This window comes from Macadamia integrifolia, chromosome 5, assembly GCF_013358625.1.
Source record: "Macadamia integrifolia cultivar HAES 741 chromosome 5, SCU_Mint_v3, whole genome shotgun sequence".
NCBI lineage: Eukaryota > Viridiplantae > Streptophyta > Magnoliopsida > Proteales > Proteaceae > Macadamia > Macadamia integrifolia.
The window spans coordinates 5977891-6003008 of NC_056561.1; the positions used below are offsets into that span (position 1 = coordinate 5977891).

Sequence of the window (25118 nt, forward strand, 5' to 3'; positions counted from 1 at the left end):
AAAAAAGCCCATGATAGAAAAAAAAAAAAATCAATTGACCCAGTGCCCAAACATTTTTTTTGTCTGATCCCATCTTTTCTTAGGTGCGACTGATTCTGACGAAGACAGACTGATTCTAATTAGAATCAGTGGAGATTAATCCAGTGCCCGCCACCGAGTTTTGAAACATCACTATTGATTTTCGATTGGCCCCAAAAAAAAATAAAAAAAAATAAACTCATTGAACATTTGAACCACAAGTTTTCATGATCTTGTTTCTAATGCTCTAGCTTGGATTTCTTTGGCTTTGCGTCCAGATCTTATTTCTGTCGTCGAGGACAGCCAAATCAGGGGGTAGGGGTAGGGTTGCCAGAAGAAGAAGATGGGACGAGTAGGGTCCTTGGGGCGAGAGGAAGAATACGACCGCGGATCGACGGGAAGAAATGACACGGATCCTCTTCATTGTCTTCAAGGGTAAAACTGTCCAAAAAAAGGGATGAATACTGTATTGACTAGTTTTGTAAAGCCAAACTCAACTTTGGGTAATTTTGTTAAATCAAACAATAAATGAGTAATTTGGTAAAAGAAAACCCAAAAATGTGTAATTTGGTAATTTTCCCTTTTTTTTTTTTCACTAGAATTGTTGACTTTAAAAGTCACCGAAAGAAAGATTAAAAAATAACTACTCAGAAAATCACTTCTATATGAAGCTTCTCATTCACTAGGTCGTAGCCATTCAACCATATCTTTACTTTCTTCTTCTTTGGTTATTTCTTTTTCTGCTTTCTTCATCAATTCTCTCATCTTAGCATTTTGAACCTCCAAGCACTTTCCTCTCATGGATTGCGTTAAGCCAATTGTAGATCTTATTGACAAATATCTGATTAGCCCTTTTGTTCAAGAGATGAAGCACTTGACAAGCTCTAATGAAAATGTCAAGGGCCTTCAAACTATAGTTCAAAATCTGATGGCAAGGAGGAAAGATGAGCAAAGCACTCTCAAAGGAGAAGAAAATGCTGGAAAAGTGAAGACTGACGTAGCCAGCAATTGGTTTCAGGCTGTCCATGAAATCGAAATGGAAGCCAATGCCATAGAAAAGGAGTATGATCAAGCGACATGCCCAGGAGGGGATTGGTGGGTGAAATACTGTTCATGCTACAGATTGAGCAAGAGGTCTGTAGACCTCAAGCAGATGGCTGATGATAGGCTGAAGGAAGAATTTGTTCTGGCAAGGCCAGTTTCTTCTGCAAAGTCTGTGATTAAGATGCCAACCGAGCCAATTGAGAACCAGTCATTTTCTCAACTCACGCTGAAGGAGATGCTTGATTGCTTAGGTGATTCTGATCCACATCTTGATATCATTGGAGTATATGGCATGGGGGGAGTGGGTAAAACCACTTTGGCCAAACAAGTTAACAATCACTTCGAAAACGATGTTGATTCTTGTTTTCAGATTGTGATAATGGTCACCGTGTCTGCAACTCCCAAGATACAAAGTATCCAAACCAATATCAGTAAGCGTCTTCAATTACCAGAAGGTAGTGGGGCTGAAGCATTGTTTGATGCCTTAAGAAAAAAGAAATTTCTTCTAATTCTGGATGATGTGTGGCACAAATTAGAGCTTGGAGATGTTGGAATCCCTCACCCTCGAGACGGCAAATTCGGTAGCAAGATCCTAGTGACGAGTCGGATTCAAGATACTTGCACAGATATGGGTGCAAAAAAAACAATAAAAGTGCAGACATTATCAAAAGAAGAGTCATGGGGACTCTTTGTTGAAGTTGCTGGCGGACATGTTGCTGCCAATGATATCAAGTGCTTTGCTGAAAAGCTTGTTGGAAGGTGCAAGGGTCTCCCTCTCGCAATTGTCACGGTTGCTCGAGCAATGGCTAATCGACGTGGAGTTGGGGTGTGGGAGAATGCATTAAGGTCAATGGAGCAATCAGCTAAGGATCTCCGAGGTATGAAAGCTGAAGTTCTTGCCCCTTTAAAATTCAGTTTTGATAGATTGGAAAATGATATGCTCAAGAGTCTATTTCTTTACTATGCCTGTTTCCCTGAAAACTATTACATAGACGACTATGAGATGTTAAATTATTGTGTGGGAGAGGGATTAGCTGATGAATTAGGGGGTTTGAAGGCTGCTAGGAATAAATGTGAAGATCTAATCGAGAGCTTGAAAATTTCGTGCATGTTGGAAGATGGAGATTATGAATATAGTCTGAGGATGCATGATATGATGCGAGAGCTTGGGCTTTGGATTACTTCTTCTTCAGAGTACTACTCTGATAGTAGCCCCAAGTTCTTGACAAGGAGTGGTAAATCGGTCAAAGAGGCACCAAAAGCTCATGAGTGGGTAGATGCAACAAGGGTTTCTTTATTAAATACCCAAATAGAGAAGTTGCCAGAGTTGGGAGAGACATGCCAAAAACTAACCACTTTTCTATTCACGGGGAATAATATCTTCACTGTTATTCCCTCCACAAATTTCTTCCAGCACATGGATCATCTTAGCGTACTTGATCTTTCTTGCTCAGATGGATTGGAATTTCTTCCAAATTCCTTGTCATGTTTGGTCAATCTTCGGGTGCTTAGGCTACAGTGGTGTAAAGTTTTGAGAGCATTGCCTGAAGTCGGAATGCTCCAAAAGCTCCAAGTTTTAGGGTTGCATGAGTGTGAAGAGTTAGAGCAGGAAATCCTGGGATCTGAATGCGTGGGAAGTGAAGGTAATTTAAGGTATTTGGATGTGGAAATGACTAAAGTTTCAATTCCTGTGGGGGTAATTTCTCGTTTGCACAAACTAGAGGAATTGAGATTGTTTAGAGCTGAAAATATAAAATGGAGGGTGAGTGCTGCTAGGGAAGATGAAAAATGGGAAGGGAGTAGTACTGGGTCTGAGGAGGAGGATGACCACTCCGTGATCAATAATATCAGTAAAATTGATGTGGAGGAGTTGGTCCAGTTGACCAATTTAACATCTCTTTCCATTTCCTTGGAAGGTATCACTATTTCTGATCGGTGGTTCGAACCTCTGGCCAAGAAGTTTACACAATTGGAGCTGAAACATTGCAGAGTCATAGAACAAGATGCTCTACAAGCTCTCAATAAATCTCCAAATCTACGAGACCTGCAAATTGAGGATTGCCCGGGTCTGACATGTGTGCCAGCCACTGCAGGTAGTAGTGTTGGAGGGATCAATGTTAAAATAAGTGACTGTGAGGACTTGGAGAATGTGTTTGATGGAGCCGATCGCGACTATTATGTGTACCAACAAGGTGGTGGTTCCTTTGTTAAGGAATTAACCTTGGTAACTTTACCAAAATTGGAAAGGATATATGTGGGTCTCCCACCACCAAATTGCTTTGCTCAACTATCGGTGATACGAATAAGGTACTGCAATAAGTTGAAGATGGTCTTCACCAAGGGAATGCCACGGCTCAACAACTTGAAATACATAACGGTTAGATATTGCCATGAAATGGAAGCAATAATTGAAGAGGAAGAGGTTGGGGAGGAGTTGGAAGGGAAAACCCAAAGTAATATTAATGGAGGAGTAGTCATCTCACCCTTCCCAAAACTGAAGTGGTTATGGCTACAAGACCTACCAGCACTACATGACATGTGCAGCAGCAGTGGCAGCAGCAACCGCATCTTCCTGCATTGCCCCCTTCTAGAGAATGTGTTTGTGACCGACTGTCCAAAGTTAAAGAAGGATCCTCTCCCTATAAGAAACGCCGATGGATTTCTTGTCATCGATGATGAAGAAGGACAGTGGCGAAAAGGCTACAAGGTCATGGAAGAGGAAATTCAAGTGGCTTGAGGAAGACGAGTAATTAATTCAATTCTCATTCTCTTCCCCATGTACTGAATTTTTTTTTTTTTCTAAGTTCTTTGTGATTGTCATGTACCTCTCTATATAGTGTAAAGTTATGTTAGTGTTGGGGTGGTTTAGAACATGCTCTGGCAATCCCAAGGGGGTAGCTGGGTTGGCAAGAGACCTTTGCCTTAGGAAGCGTGTGGTTCTGAGTTCGACTTTTCTTACCTCATTGGGGTCACTCACAATGGGGTGTTTAAGGTTGTGTTTGGTTGTATAATTCGTTGGAGTTATTTTTCTGATTTGGCATAGATTCAGTAGAGAGTGGTTTTGATGAATGTTATTTATTTTTGAGTCATTCTGGAAAACTGTTTGGTTACCCATAATTCTGTTATGTAGTTCTTTCTGAAAACTGTTTGGTTGACCTAAATTTGTGAGAATGATTCTATAGAATCAGTTATTAAAAACTGTTTGGTTACTTAATTTGTCAATTTGATTCTTTGGATTCAATCTAAAAAAATTGTTTGGTTATTCTAACTCCATCAATTGATAGTATTTAAAAATAAGATATTAAAAAAATAAAGAAAACATTTGTACCTAGAGATTTATCTCTCCTCTTTCTACCCTATACACCTAGGCTTTTAAACCATGTTTTCAATAGAGAAAATGGTGCATTTTTGTTGTTGGGTTAAAGTATCTCAAGGTGTAATAACAACTCTACTTGAATGGTACAATGTAATTGAAGGCATGCCAAGCCTATGGCACATTCGCCCATAACAATCATCGTTGGGGCAATGATCGTCAGTCCATGTTGTGCAGATTCTTGAAAATCAGTGATAAGGCTGCATTTAATTTACAGGAATTGCGGAGGACTGTGTTACCAGAAAACCCATGTTTAAACCTGAGTTTTCCACCTCAAGGTTTTCCTTGTCCCCAACTTTCGAGATTCGTTTTAAATTTTTAAATTTATATCTTATAATCTTCAATGACCTCATCCAGTCCATGAATGGAAAAGGCCGCAAGATGAATAAACCCACCATGATGAAAGGTAGGTTATGTGTCTAAGTCTCTCCTCTATTTTATCTTTTTATTTTTTTAAGAATTTTTTCTTTCCATTTCTTTTCCTTTCTTAACAACCAAACATAACCTCAGGGCTTAGATTGGCTGTCAAGAAAGAAATCCTTCAGTGAACTGATCATCAAATATGACATTGAATTTAGTCTTAGCCTCGAACCAAGACATCATATTAGAACAAACTAATCTTGCAAAATCCATAAACAGACTTAAAAGTAAGGACCCTGTGTAATCCCTTGTATTCACTTCTTATTTTACATGTTCAGATTTGTTAAATGCACGAATCTTAGTAGAGAAGGAAAACAATCTCAAAGAATCCAATATTGCATGTGCAGAAGCATATAATTATAGTTCTCTATTATTTTGTTTAACATTTTTACATGCCAGTAGACATATGATAGTCACAAGTTGAGAAGGTCCATTCCCTAGAGAAAGAGAAATTAATAAAAACCACAGGTTGAGAATCTTTAAACAGTGTATATATTTTTATAGAAACAGCCTAGGCATGTTACCCAATATATGTGAACAATACGGATCTGTGCAATGCTTACATATATGTGGCATCTCCCTCCAAAACCCTACTTGGTTAGCCCGTAAACCCTTCAGTAAATGCCCTGAATATGCTGGTTCTGGAACATGGATTTGGGCATCTTCATAGCTTTTAAAGATGAGTTTTCTCCAAACATTCTCAATGATGAAACCCAGATGGACTAATACTTTGGGTAATCACTAGATTTCCAGAAATGAGACAATAGATCTCCAAATAAGAACCAGATTTCCAGAAATGAGACAATAGATCTCCAGATTTTGTACATGCATGGCCGAGCCATCAAAAGAATGAAGAAGATTCAGAAAACCCATGGGGCAGATACGAGAACAATGGGGCAGATACGAGACCCATTGGAGGAGTTGAACTGTGCCTGTAAGCTTGTGTTTTGCTAATCCAGAAACGCGAAAACCTAACTTCGTAGCTTCCTCTCTCTTCCAAAATGAAGTCCCTGTCCCTGTGTCCACCGGTGCATTTTAAGAGCCTAAAAACACAGAAACCCTTAAAACCAAAATCCAGAGAACAGAGAAGCCAAGGGGAGAGGAAGGAGGTCTGGTCGTGATCGGTGTTGAGGTCTGGCCATGGCGGTTTCAACGTCGATGAGAGGAAGAAAAACTGTCCCGATAAAGGTAATTCTCCTGAATGACTACTTAACAACAACTATTTATACGAGGGCTAGGATATGTATGTTAAAAGTGAGTTTTGTTATTTACCTTAATTCTTATATGAGCAACATTTAGCTTTAATAGGTGTTTCAAAAGAATTAGTATGTTTAAGTAGAAACACTTTCTAAAGCAATCAAACGGTTTAAAAAACAGAGAACCGTGTTTCACTAGAAAGACTCTCCAATGAAATATGCAACCAAATACAACCTAATGCTCTTCACAGCTTTTAGTGAAAGTTGAATGGTTCTCATTCAACCTTGATATGACCTGGTCCATGCGATTATTAGGTCAATATGAGCCTGCGGGACTAGTCAGGCTAAAGAACTGGATACCTGTCGTTAGCCAAAAAAAAAATTAAAAAAATGCTTAATAGAATTTGATGTAATTATACGAAAAATATGATATATCTACATTAATATCATTTGATCCAATTAAGGCATCTTACTAAATCTGTTAGCTAGCTTACACCCTTTAAAGCAATAGACTAATCAATGTTTTTGCCTCACCAAAAAAAAAAAAACTAATCAATGTTTTCTTTTTTTGCCCTTTTTCGTTAAAAATCACCATTGAGATTATCTAAAATGTTGTTATCACCATCCTAGGCTTAAATTATTATTTTTCACTTTAATTAACTGAATCGAACAATATTGATTCAAAACGATTCGAGCCCATGCCACTATTGTTGTACCAATAGTAATCCAATATTGATGCGTCTCCCTCTCTCTCCCTCTCTCGCTCGCTCCCTCTTATCCCACATTGATCCGATAAAACATCAATACTGATTCAATATGACATTGATCTGATCTAATCTGATATCGATCAAAGTATTGATATCGACAATTTCAAGATCAGAATCGTACTATGATCAATATTGATACGTATTAACATACTGAAAAAATCAAAATAGTTGATATCCTTCCCAGCCAAATTGATATATCATCAATGTACCATATCTCTAAATCACCATTGTGCTGACATAAAATTTATCTCCACCACCATCCTAAGTTTCACAAACACCCATCAAACAAAAATGCATAATGCCTATAGAAATCAAGCAAACATGAGATGAGTCTCAGGCTCTCAATGCATTGTATCTAGAGCACCTTAATTCATAGGAAACATTGTCCTAGGTTCAACATGTCAAACGCAAAATCAGTTAATCCAAATCAAACTTTTCATTTTTGATTTGGCTGCTGGTGAGTGCTGGTGAAGAACAAAGGGATGAGGAGGAGGAGAGAAGTGGGTTTAGTGACGGTCATCAACCTTCCGTCATTGATATTGATGTTGGGGAGTTGCATCACTTATCAATTTAGCCTTTCTTTCCATTTCTCAAATGAATCACATTTAGTTTTACAAGGTGGTTCGAATGAACTATTATTTCTAGGTAGAACCAACTCAAAAAACAAGCAAACGATATAAAAAAAAATAGAATTGCGTTTCTGTTGAAAGACTCTCTAACAAATTATGTAACCAAACACATTCTAAATACATCTACACGTCCACACCCCATGGATTATGTGAATCCAAGTTTTCCCAGGCTTTAGATGAATCATTGGAAAATCATTGGTGTTGTATAGGATCTTTTTCTGTCTGTGGTCTCACACTTTTTAGTAAACTAATAAAAAATATTTTCACCTAAAAAAAATTTAATGATAATAATAAGAAGAAATTATATGACCACATTCTCGCACGATGCACCATTTGAGGTCTCTTAACTTTCTGGCCCCTAAATTTGCTTAGTAAATAAATGAAAAATATTGCCTCGTCTTCGCATCACATACTGGGATCAATTAAATATGATTTTTTATAAATAAAAAAAAAAATAAATATGACGTTTCTTTGGTGGAATCATTTTTTATTTATTTATTTTTTTTAAATGGAGGTAGTATAGGTTTATTTAATTTTTTAAATGGAGTTGGTATACTGAAATGATATGCGTCAATACATATCAGTATTGTATTGATTTTGAAAGTGATCGATATCTAATCTGATACTGTAATTTTTTTTTTTTAAGGCCATGAAATCGTGGAAGTATCGTGTCATATCTTAGATCCCATGATTATAATCATAGAAGTTTTATTTTATTTTTTCTTAATAAATAATAGAAAGACGACTTAAGAAATTTTTTTTTAGTAATAAAATTATTGGTTTAAAAGTCATAAAAGGGAAGATTAATTAAAAAATAAGTATTGAAAAAGTGCTCATTTCTATAAAGATTTCTAGTTCATCAGGTCGTAGCCATTGTGCTTCGCACAAGTTTCTATCTTTAATTTATTCATCTTCGATTATTTCCATTGTCATTTCTGCTTTTCATCGACTCCCTTTCACTGTTGATCTATATATAGCTCCAATTCTCTCATCTTTCATAAGCTCTGTCCCTGCGTTTCTACAATTTATTGGTCTTTGCTTTCCTATATTGATCCAATATATAGTTTTAATCTCTTCCTATTTATATCTTCATAAATCTCAATCAAATCTTTTTTTCTCATTAATTTGATCTATATTATCCTTTTCATCCTCTTTTTCCACCATCTGGTCATGAATATCTCTGTGCCATTGGTAGATCACTAGGGGCATGTTTGATAACGTTTCAAGAAACGCGTTTCTGCTGTTTCTATTTCCAAAAACAGCAGAAACGGCACAAAAAGCGTTTGATAAAACTGTTTTGTTTCACTTATTTTTAGAAATAGAAATAGAAATTTTTACTTATCTATGGTTCAAGAAACGACCTAGGCGAAACAAGTTCAACTTGTTTCGCCGTTTCTGGAAACGACTTGTGACAATTCTTTCACTAGTTACCATCGACTTCTAAAAACATGACTTATCAAACACCTTCAATTCCGTTTCTATTTCTAGAAACAGAAATTTATGTTTCTGCCGTTTCTTGAAACAGATCAGTAGAAACGTTATCAAACGGGCCCTAGATCTTATCGATACTTGCACCGATATGGGTCTAGAAAAAGAATAAAAGTGCAGCCACTATCAGAAGCCGAGTCATGGAAGCTCTTCACTGAAATAGTTGGTGGACATGTTGCTTCCAATAATATCAAGTGCTTGCTGGAAAAATTGTTGATTCCTCTCGCAATCGACACTGTTGCTCATGCAATGGCAAATCAACATGGAGTTGGGGCGTGGAAGAATGCCTCAAGGGAAATTGAGCAATCAGCCGCAGAGCTCCGAGGCATGATAGATGAAATACTTGTTCCTCTGAAATTTAGTTTTGATAGATTGGAGAATGATATGCTTAGGAGTCTATTTCTTTATTGTGCTTGTTTCCCTAAAGACAATAACATTGGGGAATACAAGATGTTAGATTATTGCGTCGGAGAGGGATTAGTAGATAAATTAGGGAGTTTGAAAGCTGCTAGGAATAAAGGTGAGGATCTGATTGAGAGCTTGAAAATTACTTGCATGTTGGAAGATGGAGAGTTGTATAAGGTAGTGTGAGGATGCATGATATGATGCGAGAGCTTGCTCATTGGATTACTTCTTCTTCTTCTTCTTCTTCAGAGTACTCTAATAATAGTAGTAGCCCCAAGTTCTTGACAAGGAGTGGTAAATCAGTTAAAGACGCACCACAGGGTCATGAGTGGGTAGATGCAACAAGGATTTCATTAATAAATACCCAAATAAAGGCATTGCCTAATTGGGAGAGACATGCCTAAAACTAACTACTTTGCTATTGAGAAGAAATTTGAGCCTCACTATTCCCCCAGTAAATTTCTTGCATACATGGATCATCTTAGCGTACTTGGATCTTTCTTACACATATATATTGGAAATTCTTCCAAATTCCTTGTCATGTTTAGCCAATCTTCGAGTGCTTAGGCTAAAAGGGTGTACAAGTTTGAGAACATTGCCTGAACTAGGAATGCTCCGGCAGCTCCAAGTTTTAGATTTGCATTTATGCGAAAGTTAAACCAGCAAATCATGGGATCTGACTGTGTGGGAAGTGAAAGTAATTTGAGATACTTGGATGTGGAAAGGACCAAAGTTTCTATTCCAGCGGGGTTGATTTCTTGTTTGCACAAATTGGAGGAATTGAGATTGTGTACAGCAGATTTAATGAAGTGGAGGGTGAGTGCTGAAGATGGAAAATGGGATGAGGATGAGGAGGAGGAGGAGAGAAGAAGTGGGTCTACTAGTAGTGACTATGGCTCCATCAATATCATTGATGTGGGGGAGTTGTCATGCTTGACCTATTTAACCTCTGTTTCCATTTCCTTGGAAGATATCACTATTTCTGATTGGTTCAAACCTTTGGCCAAGAAGATGAAGTGCTTGGAGCTGAGGCATTGCAGAGTCATGAAACAAGAAGCTCTGCTAGCTCTCAATGAATCCCAAAATCTACAGTTACTAAGTATTGTGGGTTGTGCGGGTCTGAAATGTGTTCCCATTGATGTTGAAGACACTGTTATTATAACTGATTGTGAGGACTTGGAGAATGTGTTTGCAATTGATGGAGCCAACTACATCTACTACCAACAAAGTGGTGGTTCCTTTATTAAGGAATTAATCCTGGAAAGATTTCCAAAATTGGAAAGGATTTATGTTGGTCTCCCACCACTAAATTGCTTTGCTCAACTATCATAGATACATTTACAGGACTGCAATAGATCGAAGATGGTGTTCAGCAAGGGAATGCTATGCCTCAACAACTTGGAGAGCATGATGCTATGTGGTTGTGATAGAATGGAAGTAATAATTGAAACAGAAGAGGAAGAAGTTGAGGAGGAATTGGAAGGGACAAGTAGTAATTTTAATGTAGTCCTCACCCTTACCAAGACTGATGACTTTAGTGCTACATGACCTACCAAATCTGGCTGATGTGTGCAGCAACTACATCTTGCATTGCCCTCTTATAAGAGAAGTGAGGATGTCAAACTGTCCAAGGTTAAAGAAGGATCCTATCCAAATACGAAACACGGATGGGCTACTTGTCATCGACGAGGAGAGACAGTTGAAGAAAGGCGATAAGGTTGTGGAAGAGTAACTAATTCTGGGTGGAGCCTCACACATCTTCTTGATTTCTTGCTCTGTTTTGTGCTCAGTTTCTTTTCTCTTTACTTATATTATTGTGCAAATTTCGCTCTTCAACTCTCACTATATCTCATTGTACTTCATTGTTTTTAAACAATAAATTAAATCCCCCTCCCCCACTTCCCTTTTTCTCAGCTTTATTTATTTATAGAATTTATATATTTTTTCTACCAGGAGGCAAGTCCAATGCAACTGGAATTATATAGACAAGTAAACCTCTGCATTTGTTCTCTCTTGCTCACACTTCTAAGTTTCTTCTTAAATGAAAATTTAACGCAAATGGCAAAGATTTGAGGTAAACATGGTCGATCGATAGTCACCGTATAGAGAAGGAGACCACTGTCATCAAATATAATAGTCCCCAACCCCATAGCCCGAGACCTGGGGCTATACCATGCTCCATCCAAGTCCGGATCATGCTCCATCCAAGTCCGGATCATAGTAAGCAAAAATAAGAACGGCAAAAGAATGGAAAAGGATGGTACAGGCTTTAAACAGTGAAAATTTTCAAGTGATATGGTCAAATAAACGGTCAGAAAAATAGAGAATGGTAAAAAATGGAAAACGAACGGTACAGATTTTAAACCTGTAGATTTCAATCAAACAGGATTGAAAAAAGGTAATATAATCATATAAATTAAGGAATTATTACATGAATATCTGCATATAATGTTCAAAACAACTACAATATATATCCAACATTAATGCATATATATCACATATCTCATTATAAGTTCTAAGACATATCATTGAACATCATCAAACACGAATTTTCAATTCATACACCCCATATGTCCAAAGTCTTATTGAGCAATGCGATTCGGCTATGATATTATTCATTGTTGTCAACATAGTCAATATACTCTCAAAGTGATATATGTTCAGTTGGAGTTGAAAATCATCACTTTAGAAATACTTTTCAGCAAATACATCAGTTTATAGCTCAATTTCGGGGTTTGTGCATTGAATTTGAGTTGAAAATGATATAATGAGAAATATAGTCCATCGAGTTAATTTCAAATTGATGAAAAAATCAGGTCGATTGGAGTTTGGGAGAGAAATATATGATTATTTAAGTAGACATTATGTTAAAAAAATCAAGTGTTAAAAAACGCCATAAAAACGAGAACATGTTTAAAACGTGTTTAGAATGGTGAAAACATCCTCTACTGCAGGTGCGGCGGTGTGGTGAGCATCTAATGGCCGAAACGATATCGAAGCACCTGCCAATGTCATCTCAGTTGTCCGATGCTCGCCACACCGCCTCACTTGCAGTAGATAATTATCGTTTTGTAGAATGGAAGTGCTTGAAATTTGCTGTTTTATCCAATATCTTTGAGAAGTGTATGGGAAAACGTGTTTTAAATGGTAAAAAACAAAAACGCATTTAAAGATACATTTTTGCTAACGGTGGCCCGGATCCGAATCTGTTGTGCCACGCAAGCAGAAAAAGAGAGGGTAGCATACATAACGCACGTGGCAAATTTTGGCTAAACGACGTAGCAAACTGTCATCACTCATAAACTCGTTCAAAAAATTATTCTCCACGGTTCGCGGATTCCACTTGGGGCTCTCTCTTCTCTCACGGCTTGGTTTCCTCCAGAGCAGTAGCAGAAAGAAGAAGCAGAGGAGAAGGTCTTCGAATCTCGTAAAGCAAAGAAAAATTAGAAATGGCGGAGCTTTCTGAAACGTACGTTTGTGTTCCTTCGACGGAGCGAGGGCGAGGGATCTTAATCTCCGGAGATCCCAAGTCGAACTCTATCCTCTACTGCAATGGGAGATCAGTTATTATTCGTTACCTCGACAGGCCTCTTGAAGTTTCTATCTACGGTGAGCATGCTTACCCGGTCACTGTTGCTCGCTTCTCCCCCAATGGCGAGTGGATCGCTTCTGCCGATGTTTCTGGAACAGTTAAAATCTGGGGAGTGCATAATGATCACGTCCTCAAGAACGAATTTAGGGTTCTTTCTGGTCGGATCGACGATTTGCAATGGTCTCCTGATTGCCAGAGGATCGTAGCTTCAGGTGATGGCAAGGGCAAATCATTCGTCCGGGCTTTCATGTGAGCTTCCTGTTCACTCTCTGTTCCATCTTATCTGGTCCTATTGGTAGTGATTACGACGATGATTTTTGTTCTTTTTTTCCAAAAAGGTTCCTATCAAGTATCAATTACAGGTCCATTATAAAATTGGACATGGTTTGGCACATCATAATGTAGGAGTAAGCTAGATATCCACCCACATTGGATGCGAAGTAGAAAATGTGATTATGTTTTCCAATCTCAATGACATCAAGTTTCCTAGAAAACCAGGAATTCATTGCTAAAAGAAGTACCATTGCACCACTGATTAACCTGAAAGGAAAATGGAGAAATTCTGAGACAATTATGTTTGCACCTTCAAACATAATTCAATACGCAACCTTAGATTTCCATGTGCATTAAGTCTATAAAGTTAAAAATGATAACAGTACCAAAAGACATGGTGCTTCTTCTTGCCTTGATTGTGTAGTCCCTTCCTTTTTAGATTCATCAGTTAACCACCACCACACAACAACCCCCCCCCCCCCCCCTAAAAAAAAAAAAAAAAAAAAAAAAAAAGGAAAAGGTCGCAGGGATCTTGATTCTTCATAGTACCCGCAAATCATTAATCACCCATAAATGGAAATCATTGCCAGAGACATTTACTCTTTCCTGCAAAAGTTTTCTAGTAGAATAATAGATTGAAGGGTGCTCAAGTGCATTATCTTTTGTACTAAAATATTTCTGGGGTGACTGTGACTTCTATCATATGAAATAAGATTATCCCGTATGGTTCTGGTCGAATGTCATGCTCCATTCTTCATTTAATTTGAAGTGAGATTTATAGTGAATGTACCATATTTACGTTTCATTAGTTTTCAATTTTGCAAATCTGCATTCTTGTTGCATGTAAATATATGAAATTTGTAACTTCATCTATTTTTTTTTTTTTAAGTAGGAACTTCATCTATCACTATAACCACTTCAATATCTCATGCATTGGTTTTCTTCTTTCATGGTTCAATCTCACTTTTCATGTGTAATTCTTGTTAGTGATCAATAATATCAATGACATGCTCTTTTGTAGGTGGGATTCAGGCACTAATGTGGGGGAGTTTGATGGTCATTCAAGACGGGTTTTGAGTTGTGCATTTAAGCCAACAAGACCATTTCGCATTGTCACATGCGGCGAGGATTTTTTGGTGAACTTCTATGAGGGTCCACCATTTAAATTCAATCTCTCTCACAGGTTTGACATGATGAGCTTTATGAGAATAGCCAGATTAATATGATAATTATCATTGTTTCAAGAATCAGTATTATTTTGATCGAGCAGGACCAGTCCAATTATAATTAGCTACCTGGTTCGGATTGTTTCACGGTGGATCGTCCAATCCTGTCATGGATTAGGAAATCCAATCACAATCTATGTAGGGGTCATCTGGGACCAATCCAGTCCCTGGTCCCAATATGCCTTTCATGTTTTGACATCTCGGGGAATGCATTTGTTGGAGCATTTTTCTAAGAATCGGTTCTTTGTAGTTGCATTAGACTTTGGCCAATGTCAATCCTATGATCAGTAATGCAACAAACATTTAATGATAGTGCACATAAATTAAGCTGTAATTACTTTGAAACTTAAAATAAAGAAGGGTGAGACTGAAGATGATGCCGGTCACAGAATTTGTGCGGGTATGTTAAGTGAGGAGGGGCTTTTGGAGTGCATTGTGATTTACATATTCCATTACAACTAAATGCTAAATTTAATTTAAAAAAAAAAAAAAATGAATCTAAGACTGGCAGTGCTTGATGGTAATGAATTTTGGGTAGTACAGAATCGACATATGGATAAAATACATGTGGCTATGATGAGGATATTGTTGTGGGTGAGTTGCCAGATTACGACCAATAGGATAAAAAATAAATTCTAAATGAAGAGAAGTCCATTGAGATGATTTGAACCGTGCACCATAAAGGAAATTGCACCATGAGTCTGTTTATAAGAACAAGTTTGAGAACATGCCATTCCATATTAGCCTCTTATTCACTGAATGAATATATTGGGAACAGGATGCAAATTTTGAGATTTGAATATTTTCTTTTGTAATATGCTGGATCTACTGATAGCCTGACACACTAGGGGTACAACCAATAGGTACCCTATTGGCTGACAATAGATGTAGGGATCAGGGTTGCATCACCGTATGGGCCAGGACCATCTCAAGTTAATTTGCAGACCCCATCACTGTTTTGGCTGAGTTTGGACCAATCTGGCCAAATTATGACTTTGCTCACTCGGGATCATATTGGCATTGGTAGTGGTAATTTCCTCCCTGTTTCCAATCCCTAAATCCTAGGGCCGATATTTAATACCCCATGTGAACAGAAAAAGTAGAAACTAAAAGGTAATCATTTTAGATGAAGTAGAAAGCTTCAATTTAACCATATTATACTTGCATCTATGGCATGGAGCACAAAAATGGAAAATCTCCTCCAGGACTATAATGTGCACTAGTTGTACCGGTGGGCTGAATGTATATCTGTTAGTTGTATTGGTGGAAAGTTTTTTATGGTTTTTTTTTCTTATGAGTCTATTTGTGAATAGATCTCGCAGAATACGATTCTTTTATGACATATTTTCTGTGCAACTTAACTCCACTGAACTTGAAATGCCTGATGGAAATGGCTGCGACTGACCAGAATTCTTGGTATCATTTATCTTGAAGTCTACTGATAAGTGGAGTTACTGCACTCACACAGTTGTACTAGGAGTAAAAGTGTTGCTACAATAGGAGGGTGATGTTATGCTGCATTCCTGAAAAGTTATCTCTGGATCTGCAGGGACCATTCAAATTTTGTCAATTGTGTTAGATTTTCTCCTGATGGAAACAAGTTCATCAGTGTAAGCTCAGATAAGAAGGGGATAATATATGATGGAAAGACTGGAGAAAAGATTGGAGAGCTGTCGTCCGAAGATGACCACAAGGGTACCATATATGCTGTTAGTTGGAGTCCTGATGGTAAACAGGTAAACATGTAGAATTGATATCCGTCATGCATTCATACCATTTTTCATCCCAATACTTGTGCATCTTTTCTGTTGCCTAGTTGTGTACTTGTGTATTGAGTCAAAAAAGTTATGTTAATTATTTCAGGTGCTGACAGTTTCTGCTGACAAATCTGCAAAGATATGGGAAATCTCTGAGGATGGTAATGGGAAGGTGAAGAAGACACTGGAATGTCCTGGATCAGGAGGAGTGGATGATATGCTTGTTGGATGTCTTTGGCAGAATGACCATCTTGTTACTGTTTCTCTTGGTGGTACAATTAATTTATTTTCAGCAAGTGATCCAGATAAAACCCCACTATCATTATCTGGTCACCTGAAGAGTGTCAATTCATTAGCTGTTCTTCAAAGCAACCCAAAGGTCATCTTGTCTAGCAGCTATGATGGTGTAATTGTTAGATGGATTCAAGGCATTGGATACAGTGGTAAATTAGAAAGGAAAGAGAGTACTCAAATTAAATGTTTTATTGCTGTTGAAGAAGAGATTGTTTCATCTGGATTTGATAATAAGGTAAGTAATGCAGATCTATATACATCTGGTTTGGTTTGTAGATGGTGATTTACCAATTTCAGGCCTTGTCAGTTTTATTTTTGCCCTGATTATTGTACTTGTTATATGTAATCACAGTCTTAGAGCTGTGGGTTTTCCTTTGTGCAATGTTACATGTGCAATTGATTGCTGAGTTTGCATAATAAAATCTATGCATTTTGAATTTTAGCCAGCATTTTTCTCTTCATGAATATTTATCATACTACACACACAAAAAGCTAGTCACAAGCTTTACTGTATATGTGCTCTACCACTAAACTTGAATCTAGATCGCTGTGTTACTGCCTCGACTTCCTGAAAATATATGGCTTAACTATGAATCAGTAGAAAAAAGCTCAATATTGCAAGGGGGGGAAAAAGAACTTGTGATCCTTCATTGCTTTGGCATGTAAGTACACACTTGCTATTTGCATATCACTTCATAAAGGTTTAAATTTGAACTAAAATTTTGTGCCATATTGTTCCTCTTCTTTTTTAGTGAGATTCAGAACATTTCTGAATGAATGAGATATATGGGAAGCTTTGTCATAAGGAACTCTTTTCCTTTATGGATTATCATAGGAATCATGCACTTTAGTAAATGGGTCCTTAATGTGATCATGTTATCTGTCTAGGGTATTCTTTCAGAAGCAATATGGTATGGTGAGGTGACTTATGTTGCTGAAGTTTGAATTTTAACAATAATGGATACCAAACCATGAGGATCCCATATGAGTGTCTATTTGCAACTTCAAGTCCCATACATTATGCAACTTCCCACACACAACTCTTCGCCAAACCTTAATATCTGCTATACTCTTGAGAACATATTCATTACCTCCAGAAGCTTCAAATTTATCTGATCTGACAGAGTTGACTTACTGCATTTCGACTTTAGAAGGGAAATTGTATTGGTGTTACTGGTTCTCTATGATAGAATTTATCAACCATATTGGATGATGGAAGTGTAGCTAGTCTGCTCTTAATCATTTGGATTGGAAAGCCTTGGCCAATGCAAAATTCGGTGGTTCTATTCTGCCATATAAGTGGTATCTGCATTTAATAGATGGGGATTTCCCTTCTATTAAACATGGCATCACAGAATGCAAGCATTTGTGTCATTGTAACACTTTCTTCTATTTGGGAGCAATTTCTCTGCATTTCATTTGTAATATTTCATCTTTTTTTCTAATTTTCCCTTTAAGCCATCATCATAACTTTTTCTGTACCACTCATTTTATGGGCAATGCTTCATTTTTTCCTTAAATTTTATTTTTTCTTTTCCTGAAAATCTCAGGTAACTAGAATTCCTTTGCTTGGGGATCAATGTGGAGAGGCAGAATCCATTGATGTTGGCAGTCAGCCCAAGGACCTGAGCCTTGCGCTTCATTGTTCTGAACTTGCTTTGATTTCAACTGATTCAGGAGTTGTTCTACTTCGTGGATCAGAAGTAATTTCAACAGTCAACCTTGGGTTTTCCGTGACAGCAGCAGCAATTTCACCTGATGGAAGTGAAGCTATTGTGGGTGCACAGGATGGTAAATTGCATGTATATTCTATCAAAGGTGATGTGCTTACTGAAGAAACAGTCCTCGAGAAGCACCGGGGTGCTATAAATGTCATACGTTACTCCCCTGATGCTTCTATGTTTGCTTCAGGAGATCTTAATCGAGAAGCTGTTGTTTGGGATTGTGCATCTCGAGAGGTAATGAAAAAAACACTAACATAAACTCTTCTTGTGTTGGCTCTAGTTCTTTAACAATAAGCACTGGATGATATTTCCACAGCATCATGATTTATTTACTTGACCTTTTTCCAAAGGGAAGAAATTATGATGCTAGGCTAGAATTAGATAAATAAAAATGCTTTAGTAGCTCGCTGAAAGCCTTGATGGTGCTGTAGTTATGGCTTTGCAAGACTGGTTATAGTATACCACATCAGTGATTTGGTAATCAGGGCTGGGAAGAGGTGCTGTTTTTATTTTATTTTCACCCTCAATGACTCAATCTTGTTGGGATGGTGTGTGGGTTCTTGCTGCTTTCTAGTTTTGTTTCTTTGACATATATCATGTGTCAGTGGATCTTTTTCTTCTGCTTTCTAGTTTTTTCTCTCTCCCTTCCCAAGGGTTTGTTCTTGGAGGAGTGGTCAATAGCATATGATCTTGCAAAATTTTTAGGGAGAGAAAAAGGGGGAGGGAGATAATATGATCTTGCAGCTTGTTGGCTGCACTTTCTTATGGCTTTGTTTGGTTGCAAGGGGAATGCAAATTTTTTATGTAAAGCGAAAATTTTTTCCCAAAAAAAATAAATTTAGATGTTTGATTGTAATGGAAATATATTTTACATGTGAAAAAAATTTCACTTAACCATTAAAATTTCCCTTTTTATTTCCCCGCCAAAATAGGAAGAAAAAAAAAACTCTACTGTCACGATCTCTCTCCCACTCTTGCGATAATCACCCCGCTCATGACTCAACGATCTCTCTCTCTCTCTCTCTTTCTCTCTCTCTCTCTCTCACGCGACTCAATTGGGTTTGTTTTGACCAAAATACTTTGGGTTTGAGCCAGATGGAGCATTACTAACATGTTTGGTTTGTTTTGACCAAAGGACTTTTGGAATGGGCCTTTCAGTCGTTATCACTTGTGATCTATTACTGTTTTCTTTGTGATCATCTTTTATATTATTTTAAATATTTATTTATGCTGCATTCATTTGATATATAGAATGAAATGATTTATTTTGGTTAGTGATAGAACATAGTATCTGATGACATTTGGTTTGATTGATACAGACCTTGAATGATCAAATTCACATAAACAATATAAATTTTGAGGAGCTGGATGGGTTCTGGATTGAAAAGTACTCCCCCCCCCCCCCCCAAAATCTCTTTTGAGGAGTTTGGTTGGATTATTAGTTGTTTTTTTAAATTTTACATCAATTCTACATCCAACCAAACAACTATGGTAAATTAATTTCACTTCACTTCTGTTGCAACCAAACGACTCAAAAGGGGGAAAATAATTGCTTCACTTCCCTTCCCTTCCCATTTCCCTAGCAACCAAAGGCAGCCTATGTTTTGTGGGTTTTGTTGCTGCATTACCTTGTTATGCGTGTTATCCTTTTTCATTCTCCCAAACTTTTTTTCTGGTTGTTCTTTAGAGGGGTGTGAGGATTGGGGAGCATGGTAATCTGTTTTAGCCCTGTTTACGTTCCTCTTTCTCCTTGATTACCAGGGTCCTTTCTACTTTCCCTTTTGTACTCTCTAATTAATCTCTCTTGTTGCCAATGACAAAGATTGGCAATCTTAACAAAGGAGAAATAGGGAAGAATAAAGAATGGCATAGAACATCTTGATCATACTTATCCTTGTTATATGTGGATTATCTGGTTTCTTGAAACCAACATTTCATTCTTATTTCTTACAAATTATCTTTTGCAGGTGAAGCTCAAAAACATGTTGTTCCATACTGCCCGTATAAATTGTCTGGCTTGGTCACCTGATAACACTAAAGTCGCAACCGGATCACTTGACACATGTGTTATCATATACGAAATTGATAAGCCTGCTTCGAGTCGAATAACCATTAAGGGAGCTCACTTGGGTCCTGTATATGGAGTTGCTTTCACGGATGAGTCCAGCTTGGTGAGTTCAGGAGAGGATGCATGTGTGCGAGTGTGGAAGTTGATACCGCAGTAAAGTGTGGCAATTCAAACAGATCAGGCTGAAAGAAGTTAGGCGATTGTGAACTGCTATTTTAATGCAGGTTTTGCTTGTTGAGAGTTTGTCCTTTGCATGGAGGGAAAGAAATGAGAGGAAGGGGTCTGGGGGGAAGATAGGTTGATTAGGAATTGAATTGTATTCTCTTCAATGTGTTTATGTATTTATTTCTTGAGCCATTCAGTGTCTAATATTCAAGATCGCTCATGGATTGCTTCTTGGAAGAAATGGATGTCATAGAATAGAAAATCAGTAATTTTTTCCAGAGCACATTTGTCCTCTATTAAACTTTTTTTTATATGAATTAAGTGAAGCAACAATTTTGGGATTGCCTCTTGAATATTCTGAGAACTTTCCTCTTTTTTTTTTTCTACTTTATATTCATTTTATGTGGGTAACCAGATTTTAATTGAAGATAACAGGGAAGAATCCCAACTCCTTTGTCCCAAAACTAGATTTTTTTTCAGTTCATGCCCCCTTTTACTTATTTTCCTTTCTATTCCTACAGGTCTCTCATGGGGATTCGGATCATCAGTCATGCCAAATGCAGGTTTCCCTACATCTCACTTTAACGGGAGATTTGAATGGTGGAATCAAACTTTAGGACCCAGTTTCTCTTAACCCACAACTCACAACTGGACTGGAAGAGGGTATTTCAGTCCTTCAATAATTGTAACGGGTACTTGATGATGAAGTTATGAACCATAGTTTAATCGTAATGTTAAATCACTATCGGTGAAGAAAAACTAAATCCTAAAAATAGATCGAATACTGATTTAGCTGATTTGGATCATAATCTGTCAAGGCCAGATCCCCATTCTGACCAATCTGGATCGGATCGATCCTACACGAAAATTAGGGTTTTAGTGTTTTTTCTAAGCCAATTTCCACCAATGTTCAACCATTCCCATTGTGTCAAGGCAGAAGTCAAATTTGAACTATATTCGCGGAGTGATTGCTGATATGATGTAGAGCAAATAATTCATTTTTGACAGATGTAGAAATTCCTTCAAAATTCATAAAAGCAGGGACTTTCTGCAAACCTTTTGGATTCCGTAAGGCTCTGTTTGCTTGCAAAGAAAATGCAAACATTTTCCTGCGAAATGAAATATGTTTTACATGAAGAGTCATTTTGTGTGTGCGACTTCATGGATTTAAAAATATTTCCTTAAGAAATGAGTATATATTTCACTGAATGGGAGGTATTGGCATGCTAGCAGTATATAATAGAATCATACACTGGCATCTTATTGATCGTCGGATCTTTCTCATCTCAGATGTTCAACCCATCAGTTGTTATAACATCTCTCTCTCCCACTGCAACCCACGGCCCAGCCTGGTCTATTGACTCCTCTAATCCCACCCACGCTCGCCTCTAGACAAATGGGGCTCTATAGAAAATACAAATATTTCTTTTTCTTTCTCTTCAAATCTCCTTCACCCCTTTACCTGTAAGTCTGCAACCAAATAGAGCCTTCGAGTTTTGGACCTTTCTCAAACCTATTGGAATCCCATTGGGTTTTGGGCCTTCTGAAAAACCACCACAGGGCAGTCAAAAAGCATGTTACAAAGTTAGGAACAACGTGTATGCAAATTCACATCTTCCAGTCCACACAATGTCCCAATCCCCCAACCCCACCCCCCCCGGCCGCGATCATCCACACCATGAAGGTGAGTCAAAGACATCATACAGAAAGTGCACGTGAACAAACCTATACCTTCACCTAATTTACAAACCATCTATTATAGGGCTCCCATATTATAGTATTAGTACTTATCTATTTCAAGTCGCTCCCAGTTTTTCCCTCGACTCCCTCCTCTTTTTTTTTTTTTTTTCTTTTCATTTCTTGGTAACCCCTCCTGCTCTGAACTGTAAGATATTGTCTCCTGTCTGAGAAAAAGTAATCACATAAGTTGACTCACACCTTTTAGGCTTTTACTCACCATATACCAATAAAAATTATATCTTGAATTCTTCAAACCTGCCTCCTTCCCAAATTCCTATTAATTATCTCACCAAATACCCACAAATCCACAATGCACACAACCCAGAAACACAGGGAGGGAGGAGTGAGAAACACACAAGGATTAAGGACAAACAAACCAAAACATTTGCCAAGAGGGATCAAAGCATTGTCAAACAACTTACACTAAAAAATTGAAGGAAAAAAAAAAATGAAGATTCATCACTCAGAGGCATCCATACACTCCCCTCCATTAAAACACCTCTGTTAATGCTAGCTACCAACTAATAATTCAAAGGTAGTCCTCTCTCTCTCTCTCTCTCTTGGACCACATATTTTTTACATTACAACACAGCTGTTTGTGTTTTCATCATTAAATATATGAGTTGCAGAGTGAGAACCACTGTTATCTGGCTGGGGGCTGGGGTAAGTGTAAGGATAAGGGTATGGGTAAGGGTAAGGGTTGTAGTAGTAGCCAGTGCTGGGAGGGATAACGGGAGACCTGTTGTACATCATCTGGGGCTGCATATACCTTGCCTCATTCATCATCAAATTGATATTATTCCTGTTCTGCAAGTTCACAGCTGATGATGATGGATGATTGAACTGGTGACCCTGCAAGGTGTTCATCATGGAAGATGGATGGTTTATCATGGAAGGATGGTGCCCGGCTGATGCATACCCACCAGCTGGGAATCCAGCAGAAGACCCTTGGAAGCCATTGTTCATCTGGGCTTGAAACCCTAATCCATTCCCTCCAAGGCCAACACCAGAACCATGGCCATTTAAACCTGCTAACATGGCATTGATGTCATTCCCCTTTTTAACCTCACCGGCATTTAGATGCCCACCACCCAAATGGCCGGCAGCTGCCATTGTCTTCTGATCCATCCCACCCTTCATACCCATATTCTGGTTAGGATTTCCTCCGCCATTGCTACCCCCACCGCCTTTCTTTCCAGCTTGCCCATTTCCTCCATTATTCATTTTACCATTGTTTGGGGGCCCTGCACCATTTTTCTTTGCATTAGCCACCATATTAGCCTGCTGTCCCAGCAAACCCAGATGGTTAGCTTTCTCCTGAAGCAACCGTAACCCTTCTTCAAAATCTTCATCATCAACATCATCATCATATTCCTCCTCTTCAGAACTAAATGTAGGGTACTTATGCCGGTTAGTGAAGGCCTTGAGACCCTTCATCAGACCCTGCTTTTGGTCTTTGCCATTCTTGTCATCTTTGATGCAATTTGCCTGCTGCTGTTTCTGGTTGTTGTTGGATTTCGCAGACCAAATCTCTGCATGTTTACCAGCTCTGATCAGCTTCTTAATCAGAGTTGCAGGATCTACAGTTCCTGAAACTGTGACCTTTTGTTGCTCTGCATCTATGTTTACTGTGAAAACACCTGAAACAAAGCAAAAGAAATGAATAGTACAGCTAAAAACTGAAACACAAGATGAATAGTTGCTGTGCTTTTTAAGCAACAGAAAAATTTCAGTTCTACAGCTCAAAACAGAGCAATCAACCCATACGTTCCAAAATAATTAGCTAAGAATACTTGGAACAAAGCATCAATCAACTAATCCTCACATTCTTCTTTTCATTTTTTCATTTCAATCGAAATTCCTCACCTTCCAAGCTAAAACCACAGTACCCTTTCTGGGTACCCCGTAATTTATACCAAATTCACACAGCAAGATCCACACCAGTGGTGTGGAAGACAGACAAACAAATCACAAGCTCCGAACTAAGAAGAAAGACAGCTATGGTGGCTTTCAGAGTTTCCAGCAAAAACCCAGTAAAATGGGAACAATAAACAGATGTTAAAAGCCATTAAGAGTGAGAAAGTAATTACCTTCAATTCTCTGGAGGAGTTTCTTCACTTCCTGTCTACATCCGTCACAATGTATATGCACTTTGAGAACACAAGTCTGTTCAAAGGAAACAAAGGAGCAAACACAAACAAGAAGCAAATTTTCAGTGAGGAAAAGACCACCGCCCACCTTTGTCGTCTTAAAAAATCAGAAAGCCTCTAAAAAAAGGCAGAGAGAGAGAGAGAGAGAGAGAGAGAAAGAGAGAGAGACCTGGATCTTGAGGAGCTTAAAGTCTTCATCTTTAGTCATTTCTTCTGTAGCCTACTTAGGATGCAACTATCACTCTGCACCAAAACAGAAAAACAGAAGAGAGAACTTTGGTGGTGTTGGGGGTGAGAAGGGTTGCATGGGAGGTTCTTCAACAGAGTCTTCCTCAGTTGTTCTTATCAACAACAAACCCACCAAACCCACATGGGATTATAAGGTTTTTAACAATTAAAAACACAATAAAAGGAAAAAAAACACACTTTTCCAGTACAAAACGACACCAAACAATGAGAAAATATCTAAAAATAACACAGAACACACTGGAAGTGGTGGACTAGGTAGAGAGAGAGACAGAGGAGCGGGGCCCAGAAGGTCAGAGAAGAGAAAATAGTTGGAGACTGGATTAGGCTGGTGGATAGGGGGCGAGAGAGAGGGTGTTGGGTGACTTGGGTCACTTGGGCCTGTGGGGTAAGGAGTCGGAGGGGGGACTGTAAGGTGATGTGATTTGACAATATTTAAAATACTGAAGACTACAACAAAGAAAGGAGCTGTGTGGAGTTGACAGGTCTACTTTTATGCGACTGTCTTCCTTTGTCACATGTTTCCTCTGTTTCTCATGTGAT

At 38.1% G+C, this 25118-nt stretch overlaps 3 protein-coding genes across 3 annotated transcripts; 2 read left to right on the forward strand and 1 right to left on the reverse strand.

The window, feature by feature from the left end:
* The first annotated feature begins 731 nt into the window (after positions 1 to 731).
* LOC122080320 (probable disease resistance protein At1g61190) lies at positions 732 to 4271 on the forward strand. Its single transcript, XM_042647269.1, has 2 exons — positions 732 to 1940; positions 2181 to 4271. The coding sequence occupies exons 1-2, from the start codon at positions 818 to 820 to the stop codon at positions 3797 to 3799; spliced, it is 2742 nt and encodes a 913-aa protein (XP_042503203.1). The 5' UTR covers positions 732 to 817; the 3' UTR covers positions 3800 to 4271.
* An 8388-nt stretch (positions 4272 to 12659) lies between these two features.
* LOC122078576 (actin-interacting protein 1-2-like) lies at positions 12660 to 20792 on the forward strand. Its single transcript, XM_042644611.1, has 6 exons — positions 12660 to 13181; positions 14227 to 14388; positions 15981 to 16167; positions 16295 to 16717; positions 18033 to 18440; positions 20174 to 20792. Exons 1-6 carry the CDS (start codon positions 12790 to 12792, stop codon positions 20429 to 20431), a joined length of 1830 nt encoding a protein of 609 aa, XP_042500545.1. The 5' UTR covers positions 12660 to 12789; the 3' UTR covers positions 20432 to 20792.
* A 1748-nt stretch (positions 20793 to 22540) lies between these two features.
* Positions 22541 to 24694, reverse strand: LOC122080123 (heavy metal-associated isoprenylated plant protein 37-like). The gene is made up of 3 exons (XM_042647016.1): positions 24499 to 24694; positions 24270 to 24345; positions 22541 to 23819 (listed from the first exon to the last, which is right to left on the reverse strand). The coding sequence occupies exons 1-3, from the start codon at positions 24535 to 24537 to the stop codon at positions 22756 to 22758; spliced, it is 1179 nt and encodes a 392-aa protein (XP_042502950.1). The 5' UTR covers positions 24538 to 24694; the 3' UTR covers positions 22541 to 22755.
* Between the last annotated feature and the right edge of the window lie 424 nt (positions 24695 to 25118).